Raw genomic sequence first — 18806 nt, forward strand, 5'->3', positions numbered from 1 at the left:
TAGAGGCGCTTCTTTTCACGGACCTTCATTTCAACATCATGTACCGCTTACCCGGCTTGGTGACCCCAAGGGTTGCAGAGGCCGCTTTGTGGATCGTGTCTTTCGTTTGGTTCCATGATTCTTCCACTTTCGTAATGGTCGGCAATCGTATGAGTGAGATCGTTTCTTTTTTCTTCTCACCAAATCGCCACCATTTAATGCGTCGTAGGCCAGTGCGTTCCTCACGCTGTTTTATCGGTGGCTTAATTCGCAGAACGGTAATCAACGGCCGATGTTGACGTGCGATGGTCTCATAGGGAACGACTTTGCAATCAGTAACAGTGGTAAAATGTTGGCGTCTTATGAGAATATAGTCGATTTGCGTTTTATTGTTCCCACTATAAAATGTAGGAAGATGAGACAATTGTTTGATGAACGATGTATTCATAAGTACAAGTTCATGGGTGTCCGCAAAATCGATTATACACTCGCCACCCTCATTGCGCGCCCCGGACCCCTTTCCCCCATGGCACCTGCTATCGTCTGCCTTTTCACCCACATGACCATTAAGGTCGCCGGCAATGATTATATAATCGTCAACAGGCACGTGACAAGTCTTTTTATCGAGAAGTTGCCAGAAGGCATTTTTCTCGGCATCAGGTCGATCTGTCTGTAGTGCGTACGTGGTGAAGAAGTGAATAGTGCGATCAGCTGATATAATGGTGAGCTTCATCAGCCGATCATCAAATCGTTCGACTTCTTTAATGGTATCACGGAAACCCTCTGAAATGGCAATGCCAACACCATATTGAGTGTGTGGGTTACCAAAATAGAGAAGTTTGTAGCCATTTTTACCACGTTCGCGTTCAATGTCGCAGCTTTTGGCACCAGACCATCGGGTTTCTTGCAGAGCACAGATATCAATGCGCCTTTTCCGAAGGGCTCTTGCGAGTTCCTCGGTCTTTCCAGTTAGGGTACCAACATTTAGCGTGCAGACACGTATTTGTTTTGTTCGTTGTGTTCGGAATAACTTGCTTACGTCCTGACGCCGTCCATGCGTCAAGAACCCTTGCCCATTCCTCGACAGGACCCGGGGCCGTCCTGCCGCGTCGACTGAGGTGGACGCCCTAGCATTTCTCCGATGCTTGTGACTCAATCCGATCATCATGTTTGTAACGACATTGTATGCATTTTCTTGGTCGACCTGTCGCGGGGCCTGTCACCAAGAGAGATCAGGTAGGATTTAGCATAGTGGAATAACTCCAACTATACTCTATTTATCTCTTTCCCTGATCTCAGCATCTTATTTTTGTTTTACTGAGGATAGTACAGAGTACGTTGCCTCAAACTAATCCGGGGGGAGAGAAAGGCCTGCAAAATGGGATATAGGTTGGAAGGTCTGGGTTTCGAGAAGTTTGGAAAAAAAGCAAGAAATATTCACGAGAAGCTCTGCAATGGAGTTCCTATCGGATAGACCGGTCACTAGTTTTTCACTGAGGGCCGGAAAATTCCCTTTTTAGTTTAAGCTGTTGTTTTCCGGGATATATGCAAATTAATACTATATTAAAGATGCACACAATTTACCATGACCATAATTTTAATTATTCCAAACAATATCAATGTTTACACGAGTTAAATAGAAAATAAATAGTTGCAGTAAATATTCACGCCAAAGGAAATAACCCGAGGCCAAGAAGTTATCCTAATTCATTTGTTTTTAGAAAATTTCGGATTTTAATTAATCATTTCCGAACTTCGTTGGATTTTAACTTCGGATCATGGTTTTTTTTTCTTGCAATTCTTATTACTACTACATAGTCCTACAATTAATGCGCGATTAACACATACAATTCTTTTTTTTTAATTTGATCCGTTACAATCGTGTTATATCTGTTACGTACATGCAATTTACGAGACCTGATGTAATGAACAATAATTTATCATGGTACAAACGTACAATAGTAGATAATATGTAGAGCAAGTGCGAATCGTATGTGTACGTGTGTATACGTGTGTCGTAACAAATGAAAATACATAATATATAGATTTTGATTTCATATCGCAATGTATAATGATAATATATAAAATGTCATCATAACCTTTCGCTATTACGAATTCTCTCAGTTTTCGCCTTGTATAATTTAATTCTATTTTTTTATTGTATATCACCTATTTTTACTCACTTTTCATTATGATTCAATGAAATAAAATTTGATTTAATTGTTTACGCGTCTCTCTCGCTACTCAGACTATTTTTCGATTAAGTGAGATAACAAAACGTGAAAGCTACGTATGTGTAGAAGTAAAATCAAAATAAAAGAAAAATATGTAATCAACATGTAACCGGTAACAAATATTCTAGTAAATAAAATAATTTAAATAGAAAAAATCTTATTTATCTCTTTTGTTTCAACTTTTCTTGCTTTCAATATTGAAATATCACAATTTTGGTTTATTTTAACTAATCTTTATGTTTTGTATGCTTTTATTTGGACAGTGATGCGATTCTCGTTTTAGAAGTTCTCATGTACATATGTGTGTGTATTTTTTTCGAGTTTTTCTCCATATGTGATTTTTTTGTTTAGTGATAATCGTGTTTCCATGAATTTCTTAAGACCTTGTTTCTTATTACCTTTATTTTTAAATAACTAACGATTTTGCCGACGAATGCAGTTTATATAAAAATAAATTGATTTTCATTTTTGCTTGCTTTCATTTCGATATTGAACTTTTTTTTGCGTATTTTTCGAGTCTTATATAAATGTTTCTTTCGTTCCTGAATCCATTTAAAAACTAAGCACCATATTGAGAATTGGGAGGGCGAAAGTGCGATTTGATATGACTTGTTTCCTTAGAATGTAAAGCTTTTGTTGCGATTCGATGATGGGAGATCCTTGAATAAATTTACAATGCCAAAACATATAATTAAACTATTCACGTGTTAACTATGACTATAAACGATATCATCCATTGGAAATGAAATAAAAAAAACTTAACTAGGAACTTTCGTCTTTAAGGATATTAAATTTTTGTTCTTCCATATGAATACTGTGTTTTTCCATTAAAAGTAAATTCTCTTGTACGATAATTATAAGAATTAATTGTTTACGATTGCCGTTTAGAAATTCAAGCGTTTAGTCAGTCTCTTGATTGTTGCCCTATTTTAAAACGATCAACTTTACTCCTAATGTATTTAAAAACCTTCTAAAGTAGTAAGCGCGCAGTGAAGTGGATCTCCCACGACCGATACTCTGGGCGAATCGATTCCAACCTAATCCAAACGTCCGCGAATGGCACTCGGCCGTCTCCCTTAAACTTTATAATTGAAAGAAACTATTGCATCAAAACTGGACATCTGCATTTCGGCAGATGGACTTCCACGGCCACTTCCTCGGAGTTCGTCGAGCGTTCATGGCAAACTTATTCCTACATCCACGTACATGCGCATTAGGTCAAAACCCGAAACAGAATCAAATCATCATCAAACGCACACTTTCCTTAAACATTTTGATTGTGTCATCGATTCTATTGAAACGTTGGTATTCGCTAGAAAATTATCACTATTTTTGCTTCTTTCAATTTCACTTTAAACTTAACATGGTTAGAATTTTAGTCTATTTTTGTATATAATTATCTAATATCTGAACAGGGCACTCGGTGTGAACAGTAGTTTTGCTTTGTTTCCTTTAAAATTTCATTAGCTTCAATCGATTGTATTTCTCTCAAAGAATTCTTCTAAAAATACAATAATTTATCAACTAAACACTTTTCAGCATTAATAATTAATTAATAAGAAATAGAATAAAGTCCCCCACTTAGAGTAAGTATTAATTGGCTCAGGACCAAATGAAGTGAAAACTAAACGGGGAAGATGCCAAGAACCTCCTCCGCCAATGAGTGTATGAACCGTAGAAAAAAAATGTCCATGAGATATAACATAACGTTTAAGATAAATTCTGTTTGTGTTCGCCTTACTGGTTTTGCTCCTTTTAGTCCTCTTTAATTTTTGTGTATCTTTTTCAACGTCTACCCGTTAATCGTATGAATATCAAAATGTATTATGAACCAATACAACGTACAATACGACAATTTAGAGCCAGCTAAATCCCTATCTTTGTTTCTATGGAAAGAACCTTTACCCATTTTCCGTTAAAGAGATATTGGAGACAAAAAATTTTGTTTTAGAAATGCATCGCACTGAAATTATTTTTTTCATGTTTTCTGCCATTTTCTTGTGTATGTGTTTCATGTTTTGCCCTTAAGAAAATAAATGAGTGGCAAATGCATTGATGATGTTTATAGTCTTGTCACCAAAGCCGCAAATTTCCAAGATACCGTTATCGTGAATTTTAGTTTGGTCGTGGATCATTGATGGAGAGTAACGGCGCAAGTTGACGACGATAAATCTGGAAAGGAAAACAATTCAAATTAAATTTATTATTAGGCATCGAAAAGCAAGATTGGTGCATCGAGAGCTATTTTATAGAAATGAGAAAAGATAAATGTGATGTAGAATAAACTTCGTAGTATCTTCAGAGGCAATCTATGGAGCATGATATATGAAATTAACCTATGCCCACATGTGGTTCTTGATACCACAATATTGATCTTTCCAGCACCGGCCCGGAGGGACCACCATTTAGATATTACCGCAAGGGTGGGTTTCCCTTTAGCTGTAAGCCAATTCTCCTTCGTCATCATCGTCTCCGCAACTACACTCTCACGCTCCTTCCCAACACTTCAAATTCTCTTCAAATTTAAGCAGTGAAACATCACATGCTCTAAATCCTCTGGCATGCCACCGTATCCAAGACAGTTTGGGGAATCATCCAGCGAAAAGCAGTACAGATGCTGCTGGGGGACTGAGTGATATGGTAGTTGGTCTTCTGTGTTTTTGCTCAGACGAAATCATAATGTTGGAAATAAACCTATGTTTTCATCCTTTCCGAAAATTGTCCTGTCTGCGTTTTATTCGTGGTTTCTTTGTGTTGTTCCATAGGCCTTATATGGTACAGCACAATCCTCTCGTGATAGAATGCCGACTGGGTTCCCACCATCACCAGTACTGCCCCATTTGTTGTAGTTTTGCGTTGCAGACTCTTAGAATCATCGATAAGTAAACCGAGTTCACCTGCTTTCCACTCTGGAAACTTGCAACCCCTTCGTCAGATGACGCCTGTGGTCAAAATACATCACACCACTCCAGCTAGAGGTAAACTCTCACAGTCTTCCAGCATACCCAAACTCGGCAATATTTTTCAAAGTGCCAATGGGACACTAGCGCATAGTCAGTCTAGTTTTGCGTCAATCATCGGCCCCAAGTATTTGATAATCAACTTGGGACATTATTCCCTTTTTTACGATTCATTATTAAGACTGCTTCCGTTTTCTCATCCGCAGGATTAAGCCCGCTCTTTCCAGTTAAGTCTTTACCGATCTCACTGTTAGCGTCGCGTAGATCTTTAAATCATCTGGATGCTTTGCTATAACAACTACATTCAGGTCATCGACCAAGCCGACAATCGTAGCCTCTTCTCAGACACGAAAAACAGGTACTTCATTATATACCATTCTATAGTAATGGGCTCAGTACCGAGCCTTGCAGTAGTCCCTATATGACGACGTCCCGTATCAAAGAGTCCTCTCTGAGAGTTAATTCCTGAACAAGTTCGCCAAGCATTGAGCACTTATGTGAGCTTTTTATTCGATTCTAATTGGCGGAATTAATAGTGTTTTTGACATCCAATGCGAACACGACACAAAAGACGCCAAAATTCAGCACGTCTACCGTCAAGCGCACCATCCTGCATATTGCATCTATCTTAGAATGGGCGCGTCAAAATACATATTGGCCCTTCAAGAGGCTATTGCCACTTTCTAAGAAGAGTAACCGTCTTTTGTAGATGACTCTCTTCATCATCTTCGCCATTGTATTTAACAGGTAAATGGAGCAATATGATGCTGGATCTACTGGTGGCTTATTGAGTTTAGGAAGCAGCACCAACTTTTAATTTTTCCATTCAGCACGTCGGGCCTAGTCTCCACTGCCAACTTTCAAGCTTCTTTAGAAATGACATCCAAACGAGGGGCCTTATTTCCGCCGAATCTACCACATATTTGCCGTAATTCTTCTTCGGTAATCAAATCGGTAAGCTGAAACACCGTGTGCCTGCCGCTGCTTTATACATGGTTGCTATCCGCCCCTTGGTGGAGAATAGCAACCGCGTAGTCACGCTTCAACCACGCCTACGCGTCATCGTACCTGGTCTACTGAAATGAATTTCAATTCCTACGGGATTTCTCGAAATGTTCGCACTCCTACCCTACTGTTCTGCGCCAAGTGCGCCCCTGAAGCATGGCGAAGTCGGCAATGGCATTGTCGCCTTTCCTTAATGTGTGACCTATCCGCTGTTGAGAAAACTACATTTCCAAATTTTAGAGAAGGCAACGAAAGCTGATCTAGCGCTGTTTAATGGGTCGACCGAAATTCAGTTCGTTGCCACCGTCGCCAGAAACCATCCTTCCTAAATATATAAATTTATCGACACTTTCAATGCTCTACCCATAAATACAGATAAGCAAAGTACAATGACCCGTCAAACTGAGAACCTTATTTTTGCTAGTGTTTATCTTCAGTCCAAATCTACTTGTTTCTTTTTCTAAATCAAGAGCCATTTGACTAAAGATGTCATAGTCCATTGAACTCCTCCACGTTCTCCGGACAAGGCAGCATGAAGAACACCACCTATAACAGGAAGAAAGTATATCGATGACAAAATGCAACCCTGGCGCTTAGATCCCAAATTGCTCTGAAATTTTACCTCAATGCAACACGGATGCCCTTCTTTGGAATCTTAACGATCGTCCCCTTCTTCCACTATCTGGGAAAGGTGCCGAATTCCCAGGATTTCTGCACGACTGGAAGAAGCAGATCTGCAGAAACTGCAGGTGCAATGAAAAATAACTCCGCGCAGAGACCGTCAAGTTCAACGGCTTTATACCGTTCCAGTGGATTGATGGCGGAGATGATTTTTCTTTCAAGGAACAATCCGTGTGTGTGTCCGGATAGCTGAGTGATTAGAACACAAGGCTGTCGTACGGGTGGTCGCGGTTCAAACTAACTGGTGGCAGTGGAATTTGTATTGTGATTGGACGTCAGATACCAGTCGACTCAGCTGTGAATGAGTACCTGAGTCAAATCAGGGTAATAATCTCGGGCGAGCGCAACGCTGACTACATTGCCTCCTACAGTGTTACTGTAGTGTACCGTTACGATCTTGAATGAAGTGCTCTAACACACCTCAAGGCCCTGATCTAATATGGATTGTTGCGTCAACGATTATTATTATTATAATCCGTTTCCATATGTTACGATGACTAGCTATCTTATCTACAACAGGCGCAACTCCACTGGATGTGATACGGTTAAGAACAGTGGTAAAATGTTCGTTCTACCTTTTCAGCTGCTCGTCATCGTGGATGAGGAGTCGACCGTTAATGTCCTTCATAGGACCATCGAAAAGCTTACGACCACATGCCAGCTATTTCGTGATGCAGCATACAATTCTGCAATCATTACGTTCTGCAGCATCTTCCGGTTCCCTGACTAGCGCAATAGCAAATTCTCTCTTTTCACGGCGTACACTACGCTGAACTTCTGGGGACTTCTCTCGGTATTGGAGTTCGAGAGCGTTATTCCTGCCATCACTCACAGCGGTCAATAGTGCCTTCAACCCCTTCCGTTCATGAATCCGCTTCCACGTTTCCGCAGTCAACCAGATCTTATGACACACCTTTCGGACGAAGTCGACGGCCAGTGTAGCACCCGAGAAGGAACACTTTTGATGGCGGCCTAATGCCAATTGATATTCTCAGGCGGGTTACTTAGTATATCTGCCATCCAATCAGCAAGATAGCTCTCCCACTGTCGACCAACAACTGGTTCATACAAGCGGTCGATATTGAAATTAGAGGGTCACCTCCCCAAATCTGAGAGAAGTGGCGGACGCAACACGCAAGAAAATGTAAGTGACCATCAGATATTGATCCCTTTCAAGGCCGATGTTGTTATGTACTTTCAGAAGACAACTCCTAATCTATTGCTGATCGCGAAGTGGTCGATCTCGTACGGCGTCGGTAGTTGAAACCCAGCAGATCTTATGGCAAGCTCTGTACTCGAACAATGTGCCACCAATGACAAAGCGATGGAAACTACAGGAACCCAGAGTCAGAGCCCACCTTGGCATTCAAATCACCCAACACGCTGACAATGTCACCTTTAGAAAGCCTCGCTTGAACTGCATATAATTACTCATAAAAAGCATCCTTCTCAACTCGGAAGTCTCCGTTGGTGGGTAACATTATGCGATTGTGCTCCTAGATCAAGATAGCGCGCCTTGCGGTATCCAACAAAAAACAACCTGACACCGGATGTTAGAGTCCCACCATCTTATTTCGCTTAGGCTCAGAATGTCCAGCTTATATCGTTAGAATTCCCGCTCAAATTGGAGAAGATGAGTATTCTTAGGACCGTCGCTACCGTCGTCGAGCATGCGCGCATTCCAGAAACCAATCATAGTCCGTTTTCGATAGCCAACGGTCGTAGCGGTGAGGTCAGACCCTATCCGAGGCGTTGTTAACATTTCGGTAGGAATAAAGTTTCAGAGTTTGCCCGCAAATGACCATCCCTTTTAGCCGCCTCTTATGACAAGCAGGAAAGACTTTGTGTGCATTTGTCCGAGGAATTGCGTAATGTGGTAGTTGGTCTTCTGTGTTTCCGCTCAATCCAAGCCTTAATGTTGCAAATGAGCCTAAGCACCCTTCAAAGATTTGCCCATCGGAACTTGCCACCCTCCTGCGTTGTTTGTTCTTCCATATGTTTTGCATGGTACAGCACACTCCATTCTCGTGACGAAATATCAACCGGGATCATGCCCACCACCGCCACTATCCGTATTCACCTGTTTCTATCTCTGGAAGTTGGCAATCTCTACGTCCATATAGATAACGTGCAAAGCAGAATGGCTAGAAGTAAGCTCTGACAATCTGTTGGCAAATCCACATTCGGCAATAGGCGTATTCAGGCCAGTCCCGCGATAATCATCACCCCCAAGTATTTAATAACCTATTGACTCCCATCTAGACAGTATTGTTTATTATAAAGACCGTTTCCGTTTTTTCACCCGCCAGAGTCATCCCGGCTCTTCCCGGACAAGCCTTGACCACCCTCAAAGTCTTCGTCGCGTAGAGTTACACATCATCTGGCTGCTTTGCTATAACAACTACATCCGGGCCATCGGCATAGGCAATAATCGTAGCCACGTCTAAGACGGGAAGAACATATATACACGACATGCTACAGGAACACGACCTATAATATGTGAGTCTTTAATTCGGTACCAGTTGGCGAAATTGAATGCGTTTTTGGAATTCAATGCCAATACGGCACAGCAGCCCCCAGAATTCGGAGCGTCTTTGCCAGGTTGCTTATTGCACCCTAGAGTGGGAACGATGAAACCAGTGGTATCGTTTTGATACCAACATGACCCTAAATTTGAAGTGGAAACGTTAAATTGCCTGTCGAAACTTCATGAAATGGGCCGAAATTTCCGTGAAATCGCAAAAGCAAAATAGCGGTTCCAATGGATACAGTCCAGCACGTTATAAAAGGTATAAAATAACACACTAGGTTGGACATAAATTGGAATGACCTACTGCAGAGCTGGCAGTTTGAAAACAACGCGACATCATTAGTATTACATCCTGCCCTTGTGAAACAGCAAGCCATAAGGCTTTTGGTATTCAGGTCTGTGATCTGGCAAAGGTAAATAGATACTGTTTGGATTTGATAGGAAGCAGTATATCTGTAGGCCAATGCGGAGCATGAAACTCGCGACCACGCGATCGTAAGAATGATGGCGAGAATTATTTAATTTGGAGCTTCAAAGCGACAAGAGTGAGTAGATTGGTATTTATTGACTAGAGCATGAAGGAAGTAGGCTTAATGTATTGTACCTTAATTTATTACAAAACGCCACTTTTGACATGGAAAAACCGTTTGTCCTCCAGCAGGACAACGACTTCAAGTACATTTCTTTCTCGATACGAGAATGGCTATTGTATAATATCCCACGCCGATACTATATGCCTCCCCAATCAGAAGACCTTAACCTGGTTGAACATCGGGGTCCTTTGCTGCAACTCTAGGTCCATAAACGACATATTTCCTCAAAAAATGATTTGCGGAAGATATTGTAGGAAGCTGAGCACGAAATTTCCTCTGATATGATTGACCTCTGTCCGCTGCTCCCAGGGCAGAGGTGAGGCAGCGTCTGACGAGAAACCGCAAAGCCGCCATCGCCTAATTTTTTGTAAAGTTTGGGTGTTCAGCCCTAAACGAGGGGTCGGTGGACCACAAAAAGAGGGAGTAAGTTGCTTCCCATTTGGTCCGGTCCGGTATTAAGTTCATGCGGACTTAGGGCCCCACAATTCTCAAAAAAATATTTTCAGCTCTGTCCAAGCTCTGGCCAATAAGGCGGATTTGCGCTCAATATAATTCATATTCATCTTGTGTTCTGCGAATTATATAAAGGAGCACTTCACATCTGCGAGCCGCTTTGGTCACGCTGCTCCCAGGGCAGAGGTGAGGCAGCGTCTGACGATTTGCTTCTGCCCTGGTCAGAAGTAAAGCCGTCATCGCCTAATTTGCTTTTCCGAAGAGAGAGAGAGAGAGTTACGACTCATTCAGTGTATGTCGTAATATCTTACCACCAGCCCTTCCCCTTTTACTTGTAGACGCTCTTGAATCCCTTAAGAAGGAGGGCGACGGGGATCACTCCCATGATTACCACTACCGTTAGCTCTGAGACAGTACGGTAGGCAAATGTCACCCGCAAAACAGGTCTCTCTCACGTCTCCCGGTAACAAAGCGCTTAAGATAGGCCCCAATTTTTAAGAGCATTAACCTATTAAACTCACAAGACTTTTAAATGAGACAAGGGATGAAGCCAAAAAACGCAACCTCAAGCAATTATAATCGTGAAGCATTCTAGACACAAGCGAATAAAAATAGCACATAGGCTACACAAAAGGCACCTGGAAAACACTGAAGGTGCGAACATTATAACACGATTCTCGGCCAAGTATCTCAGCACCTACCGAACAGTCAATCAGCCCATTACAAAGCGTGAACAGGATGCAAGCATCATACAATATTCTTCTGTTTTGTAAAGATGCCATATTAATAGCGACTTTATTTTTGAAGAAAAAAGAACGAGTAAATTTCTTTTGAACTAACTCTATTGTCTGGCAGTCACAATCATTGGAATGGGATGATATCAAGGAAGCATACTCGAGAATACTGCGGACTAAAGAATTAACAAGCCGGGAAACTGGAAGGTGGACACTTCAAGTATGAAAGGTTTTGTGTATTTCTTTTATAAAGAGATTTGAGTGCGCATTTGTCCCGTTAGTATGTAGCACGTAATATACGCATATATTATGTGAAAATATTCACTTTCAAGTGATATTGACATTCAAAATCTTGAATTTGCACAGAAGCGACAGCTTTGACCTAGTATAACTTTGTCAGTAATAGTTCACCATATTTGGCAGGATCATGCTCTATGCTGTAGCTTACACTGCTGCAAAATTTCGCAATTCCAGGGTGAACTTAAGGGAGGTTTTCCTGCCAATTACTAAAAATTATATAATAGTAATGTACTATTATTAACTTTATTTGAACAGGTATTGGTATGGAGGGTATTTCGGAGCCTAGGCACCAAATAGTGGCAGCCTCTTGATTTTTTTTCAGATTTTTCGGTTGGGTAGTTTCTGAGAATGGGTTCGTCAAAGAAATGATCACTTTCAACCCCCTGCACTTCCCACCTTTCCAATAAATGTCAAAACTAAGACCGGCTTCGAAAAGTACTAACCGAGACCTTTAATTTGATACCCGACATGACTGTAATTGATGAAAAAAAATTAGACCCCCCTTTCGCATGTATGGGGACCCCCCCTTAAATTCAACGTAAAAGAATGTAACTCACTATATGCGTGAGCGTTCACAGTTTCCACCTTTCTACCAAATTTGGTGTCAATCGCTACAACCGTCTCCGAGAAAAATGCGTGTGACGGACAGACAGACAGACCGATTTTAATAAGGTTTTGTGTTTACACCGTGGATGCCGTGAAATGGATATTTATAAACTGAAGGATAGAACGAAGTCAGACATTCTGGAAGCTCGGCTGAGGATGTCGTCATAATGAAAGTTAAACGTACCACTTGGGCACGATCCCTACCAGGGGAGAACAGTTGAAGGAAAGCCATACGATCGGAGTTTGTTGAGAATGTAATAAAGAGTGATCAACGAAATCGAATGCTTTCGAGAACTCCGAATAGACTGTATGGACATCTATTCTATCGTTCAGAAGCCTCGCAACAAAGTCAACTCAAGTTAGTCTCGCTTCGATTGGGATCTGGGGAATGCTGTTCCTTCACAATAAAATGTCCAAAACGCAACGAGGTAATTTTTACACACTTTTCGAAAAACTTGGAGATCGAGGGAAGGATAGATATTGGTGGATAGTTTTCGGCCAGCATAACATGACTTTTTGGTGTGAAGAATTGATACAAGCCGAATTCCACCTGTCCGGAAAGATACATAATAGACAATGGACGGACTTAGGAAAGGAATGGAAGATATGATGGCTGTGAAAGGATCATCTTCGCCGGAAAAGAAGTGGGACAAAGGAATAGAAGAATAAATTGATGAAAACTGATCTCGGCAAGCTCAAATACAGATTCAGAAAAATTGGCAGGAAAAAACCGGGGAATTGAATAGTAGCTATGGGAAAAGTGGGCGAGGAAGAACAAGTGCAGGCATGTGACCAGAATGCCATGAATTCCCGACGTTCTTGTGAGCCTCCAATCCTCACTAAATACTGCGAATGTTCTTTGTTTATAAGAGTTTTAATGGAGGACCTAAATCCTACAAATTGGCCCGATCTTCGAAACACATGCGTCATGGATATCAACGGTAAATCAAACAGGGTATTTTCACACAGGGAAACTCGAGAAGGGAACGGATGAAGGAAGATCGTTTTGAAGTTCAACCTAAAACGCGAAAACGGGCTGGTTGCATGATAAACTTTCCAGTTCATCTCTCCAGCCGATGGCATAAAGAAAGTTATCCTAGGCTGCGACGCGATTTGGAGGCGGAACAATCACTTCCAGAGGCGGATAGCGAGCATCGATAAGATAAACCGATTCATTGAGAAACAAAAGAAAACGATTGAAGGAATATTGGTAAAACCAGGTAAAAAACGAATTGTTCTGATTACAATAGATATTGAATTGGGTAGCGGAGCAGGAGCTCATACACAACGAAATATGGAATATCTTTCAGGAAGTTATCAGTAAACCATGTTTCTGCAATACGGATAATATGACGCTGTTCAGACAACACACACCAATTAAAGGTTTGACTTTTCTTGAAACCCAAACATTTTGATAAAATAATCCATATCCATACTGTAAAAAGACTCAGCTACACTTTTCGAAAAGGCAGACGGTCGACTCTGAAATTTACCCACAAATTATGATTTTGGGGATACTTTAAATGAAACTAATACAAAGTCGAGCAAGTAGCGTACGCTAGCCCAGAGACAAAGAGCTATTTGGAGGAAGAAGCCACCCTTTGCCCGGCGCAACTGGTGCGAGCACGTGAAGTAAGTGGAATGAGTGCAGGAATAGGAGTCAATATTTTTCCGACGGCGGCATCGAGGTCAATGCGTGAATTACGTGGCCACGAATTTTTGCCAAAATGCACGGAGGTTATTAAAGATTGGGAGAATTTTCCGATGTAGTCGGCTATGCAGTATGCTGCTTACAAACTGCAAGGTTTTGCAATCACTCATAAACTCACGCATAAACCTAATTACCCGCACGAAGCAAGCTAATCCCACTAGGTCGCACTCGCTACATATTATCAATATAGGATGCAACAGTTTAACGAACGCACGGTCCTTTGTAATGCAATATACTAGCTCGTCAAAGGATTTCCCGAGGCGACCAAACTACTTCTTTACTGTTCTGCGCCAAGTGCTCTTGAAGCGAACCACTCGTCGGCCATCTTGGGAACGTGGATACTCTGCTTGGGGTAGCCAGCAATGCAATTGTGGCCCCTCCTTAATGTATAACTTATCCACTGTCACATTCGCCTTTCGGTCACATCGCTCGCCGGTTCTTTGTTTGAAATAGTATCAGGTCAGCATACTTCGATGATACGTCGCATACAGGTGGTTTTGAGGCTCTGAATGTATCTGCCATCCGATCGACAAGATCCCCCACTGCCGAACGACAGTTGGATCATACAGATTCGTGGCTGCTTCTTTAAAGTTCTTTACTTTGCTTAGACCCAGAATGTCTAGCTTATATCGTTTGAATTCCCGCTCGACTTGGAGAAAGCAGGTGTTCTGGGGACACTTATACCATTGCTGAGAAGCATCCATTCCAAAGACCAATCATAGTTCATTTTCGATAGCCAAAAGTCGTAGCTGTGAAGTCAGTTCCGGCGTTGATGTTTCAGTGGCAGTGAAGTATTGGAAGTTTCAGATTGCTAACCCGCAAACTTCTATCTCTTTTGATCGCATTTTACAACAACCAGGGAAGGCTAGACTGTATTCTTAAACCCCAACTCACAGGACAATTTGACTGTATGTTCTGACATGAGCAAGGCTGAGAAATGGCGGTGAATGGGTTTACGTACTGTTGGACTACTCCATTGGTAGGCCGACGGACTACCAGTTCAACACCTCCCCGTCATCAGAGAACTAGTATGGAAGCCTTTAATACATTACTGCTGGCTAGCCCTCTCACTCTCCCGCCTTAGGGAACTTTCACTAACGCCAAGCAGTCCGTCTGCCTCTTAACTCAATTTCCCGAGAGAGTTGCTACTGACGAGCAAACACCTCTTCTGAGTCCATCACCTCCATGATAACATCTAAACCGAACTGCCTTGGGGACAAATTCCCGGCAGCAGATATTGCCTCGGCGAGTCTACTTCTGACGAGCTTCCCAGCTCTGTCAAACATACAAAATGGTGGTATGTAAACGACAGCTCAGGGTCTCAGCCACACAAGTTTTTTCGCTACAACTTCAATGCCTGACTGTACAGTCGTGGGTGGAATCGCAAGAACCATCTGGAAGTAATGTTAAATGCCAAGCAGACGTTCGAAAAACAGCTGGTAAATGCCACCCAGGGAATTGAAAGTGTATTGCCAATGGTGAACGGGAATACAGCCGAAGATTAGTTCTAGCTGAAGTGGTGCGACCAGTAGTGCTGCATAGGTGCCACGTGTCGCACCGCTTACGAACTACATGATGACTTTTGAGCAGAGCTGAAAAGAGAAAATCCACCCAAGAAAACTTCGGGCCCCAGGAGAACCCCTTGCTTTCACCCCGCCTCTTTACAGGCGTCGTTTTGAAGTTTTACCATGCCGACAGGAGCCACGATCGCAGTCGATATACTCGCAAGGAAAATTCATTAATTATACTAGAGCGAATGGACATAGCAGCAACGCATGCAAAATACAAATCAGCAATGACTAAGCCTTGCAATCATTCGCAGCTTAAATGCGACGAATTTCTGGAGATTTTATGAGTTCTAATATTAGGAAATGACTAGAATGGAAACACGGACAAACTATTTATCACGACTTTTGATAAGACAAAGGAGCTACCGGAGGCAATGGAGAATTCCTGGAATTGACGCAGGCGCGGTAGCTTCCCAGAGACCTCAGAATATTGACCCTGATTTCGAGCTGTGAAAAAAGTCTAAAGTAAGCACTGAAGGCGTGGAAGGGCCTGGAGAATATAGCTGGAGAGATAGTCAATTCAGATAAGTGAGACATGGAAGGAGGTAAGAACAAACAGAGGTGAGAAGGCCTAGAAATGTTAAACACATGGCCCGAGGGACAAGCTCGATTTTTAGAGAATGAGATTCCGAAACGTACCTGGGTGCCTCCAGTGGGGTCTACTTCCACAGAAACAGTCTGTGTTATGAAAAATAACGAAAGCTCATGAAGAACACTCACCTTGTCCGCTCATTCTTCATATTGGTCCTGTAGTCAATGAGATTCTGGATGAGCTTATCCGGTTTGCACGACGGATTGCCACGGGCTGCGGACGGGACGATAATCAAGAACACATCGTAGACTTCCTTCTTTTTCATCGCATCCCAGAGCGGTACGAAAAGGCGTTGAGCGTTCTTGGGTGACTGCAAATTGTACAAATAAAAATCATTTCCTGGGTAAAAAGCGAGCTTTGCACGCTACCAACCTGCTTGCTCATGCAAATCGCTTGGGCGTCGTCGTATGATATGCCCTGGGCCCAGTTCAGTTTCTCAAGAACTGTCTGCATGGGCGTGTACTTGTAGACGTCGACGTGGGCTTCACTTCGGAAGTACGTGAGAGCTAGTGCGATGGCAGCTTCAGTGCAATTCACCTGGGTCTGGTTGATGACGGATTCTGAAAGGGAGGAAATGTATTTGTGTGAGGAGAAGGTCCAAACGGACGTGAAAAGATTTACTTGTCGCATAGCTGGTTTGCAAATTGATGGCAATGAATAGTTTCAGGCCTAATTTTGGTTGCAAGTGATCAAAGGATGACTTGAACATGCTCATGACCTTGCTTCCGACCAGGGGGTTGTCCTTGATGTTGTTGCGCTTAACCTTTTCGGCGTAGTACATTGCCTGCGAATAGAATCAAAGAAGGAATTGAGCACAGTAATCGCAGGACCCTCCGCTCCTGTTTACCTTCTTCTTCTCTGAGTATCGCTTCTTAGTCTGCAGCTTCTTTGCGTGTATCAGCATCGTAACTGGCGACACATGCGCAGCCTTCAAAGACGACACGTTCCCAATCTCTTTGATGAGTTGTCCGCTAAGGACTCGGTGCCCGATCACCTTCAAGTCGGTCAGCGGAAATATGCACGACAACAGCTCGGAGTAGTTCATCTGCGGTATCAACGCCTGCCACACTTCCGGCTTGCGGAGTAAACCACTCGGCACGCTTCCAGCACTAAGCTTGTCGCTCCGGATAAGCTCGCAAGCTCGCGCTGGATCTTTGCACGTCTTCAGCTCAAGGATTTTCTTCAACCTCTCCTGGCACAAAGGATCCTTCCACTTGGCCGGCTCCAAATTTTCGTTTTCCACTAAAGCCTTCGCTGCTGGCTTGAAAAGGGCCCCGTGCAAACACGACAGTTCCACCTTCTCCATGTTGATATGGCTCAAAGCGATCAGATCCTTGTGCCTGAGCCCGTACATACCGCGGTTCTTCTCAAACATTGCTACCAGCTCCGATTCCGACTTCGATTTATACCAAAGGGTGAGCGCCTTCCGGACGGTACGCGAGAGCCCCTTGCTCCCTTTCTTGTTCTGGATGAGCGTCGCATAGTGAACAATGGTGAACATGTCCTCGGCGCTGCCCGCCAGCTCGGGAAACGCCTGGTACACTTTCTTGCGATCTTCGGCGCGCTCACAAGTCGACAGATACACGGCGTAAGCGAACCACACCTACCAATTGAATGCCCATTAATTAAAACGGCCAAATTAACGCCGCGCCGACCGCAGACTTACCTCATTACGGCGTGGCAGTTGGATCTCATCCCGCTGCGTCTGGCTCTTCACGAGCGCCAGAAAGCTATCGCCATCGATCCCAGCCAGCAACTGCTTCACGCTGTCGAAGTCCTCAAGCAGGCCGTCGGCCTTCCGCGGCGCGTAGACCGGCACCAGCTTGCCCAGGAAGAAGTAGCGCTTGAGCCTGGCCACCTGATCCAGTTCCATGACTATTCCCACGGCCGAGTCCAAACAAGGCAAAACAAAAAGTCAAAATGTCGTGTGCGATGCTGCGGTGTGCCCGTGGCAGTGACGAGACTTTTTTCAGTCGTTTGCGGTACGCGAGATACTTGTACATCAAATTCACTGAATCGAGACGTAATCGTGGCGTTATTGGGGTCATGCTTTGGGGGTTGGGAGTGCTGCGAACAGCAGATTTCAATTTTTACCTGCTACTGCGGAATCTGACAGCCTCTCGCGTTTGACACAAAACGGGACTATACACAAAAAGACGGCAGAAAATTCTTATAGGGTGCCTGGGAAGAGTAGCCAGCTGGTGATGTCTGATTGGAATGTCATTGTCGGGTGGGTTCCGAAATCGTTTATTGTTTATATAAACAAAGTTTTCGCGGGAACTTTGCGCCTGGTTCATATGTTCGGATGTCACCTTTCCGGTTCCTTGGTCATGACCCCGTTCTGTCGAATAAAGTGATGTGTCGCAATGTATGTTTCGATAAATCTCAAATATGTGAAATTTCGTCCATGTGATTGCTATGGCAAAACAACTAATCAAACAAAACCAATTTAAAAAGTGAAATCCGTTTTCCCAAACATATTTCTCGTAGATTTTATGAGAAGAATTAAAAAATGTGTCGTGCCATTCTGTATCATGTTGAGGAGGCAAAAGGCGGAGCTGCCGTGCGAAACTGGGAGCCCATTTCAAGGTAAAAATTTAAAACAATTTTATTAAGGAGAATATTCCGTCAACGGTTACCGCACTTCCAGAACCTTTTAAATAAAGGGCAGAATCTCAAAATGAACGGAGTAATACTGTACGGATAATGCTCTTCAAGAATCCCCAAAGATTTTTTTTATTTATTTGATTTAACGGCCAAAAAAAGACAGAGTAAACTTCAATTACTTATTGTCCTCAGGAGGAGGAGAAAGCAATAATCTTATCCTGTGCTTAAAACTACTTAAAGTAGAGAAGTTAAG

The 18806-nt window shown here is 42.8% G+C and overlaps 1 protein-coding gene across 1 annotated transcript; it reads right to left on the minus strand.

The window, feature by feature from the left end:
• Nucleotides 1-1558: 1558 nt before the first annotated feature.
• LOC119654285 (60 kDa SS-A/Ro ribonucleoprotein) lies at nucleotides 1559-18187 on the minus strand. The gene is made up of 7 exons (XM_038059573.1): nucleotides 18041-18187; nucleotides 17613-17957; nucleotides 16794-17549; nucleotides 16568-16730; nucleotides 16319-16506; nucleotides 16075-16256; nucleotides 1559-4385 (listed from the first exon to the last, which is right to left on the minus strand). The coding sequence occupies exons 2-7, from the start codon at nucleotides 17817-17819 to the stop codon at nucleotides 4238-4240; spliced, it is 1644 nt and encodes a 547-aa protein (XP_037915501.1). The 5' UTR covers nucleotides 17820-17957; nucleotides 18041-18187; the 3' UTR covers nucleotides 1559-4237.
• Nucleotides 18188-18806: the final 619 nt, after the last annotated feature.

Source organism: Hermetia illucens, chromosome 4, assembly GCF_905115235.1.
Source record: "Hermetia illucens chromosome 4, iHerIll2.2.curated.20191125, whole genome shotgun sequence".
Taxonomy (NCBI): Eukaryota; Metazoa; Arthropoda; class Insecta; order Diptera; family Stratiomyidae; genus Hermetia; species Hermetia illucens.

Excerpts from the sequence above, each read along its gene's own strand:
- LOC119654285 (XM_038059573.1), bottom strand. The coding sequence starts at position 17,819 with ATGGAACTGGATCAGGTGGCCAGGCTCAAGCGCTACTTCTTCCTGGGC. Across the intron at positions 17,550-17,612 it reads AACTGCCACGCCGTAATGAG|GTGTGGTTCGCTTACGCCGT; the intron begins GTAAGTCTGCGG and ends TTCAATTGGTAG. Across the intron at positions 16,731-16,793 it reads GATACTCAGAGAAGAAGAAG|GCAATGTACTACGCCGAAAA; the intron begins GTAAACAGGAGC and ends TTCTATTCGCAG.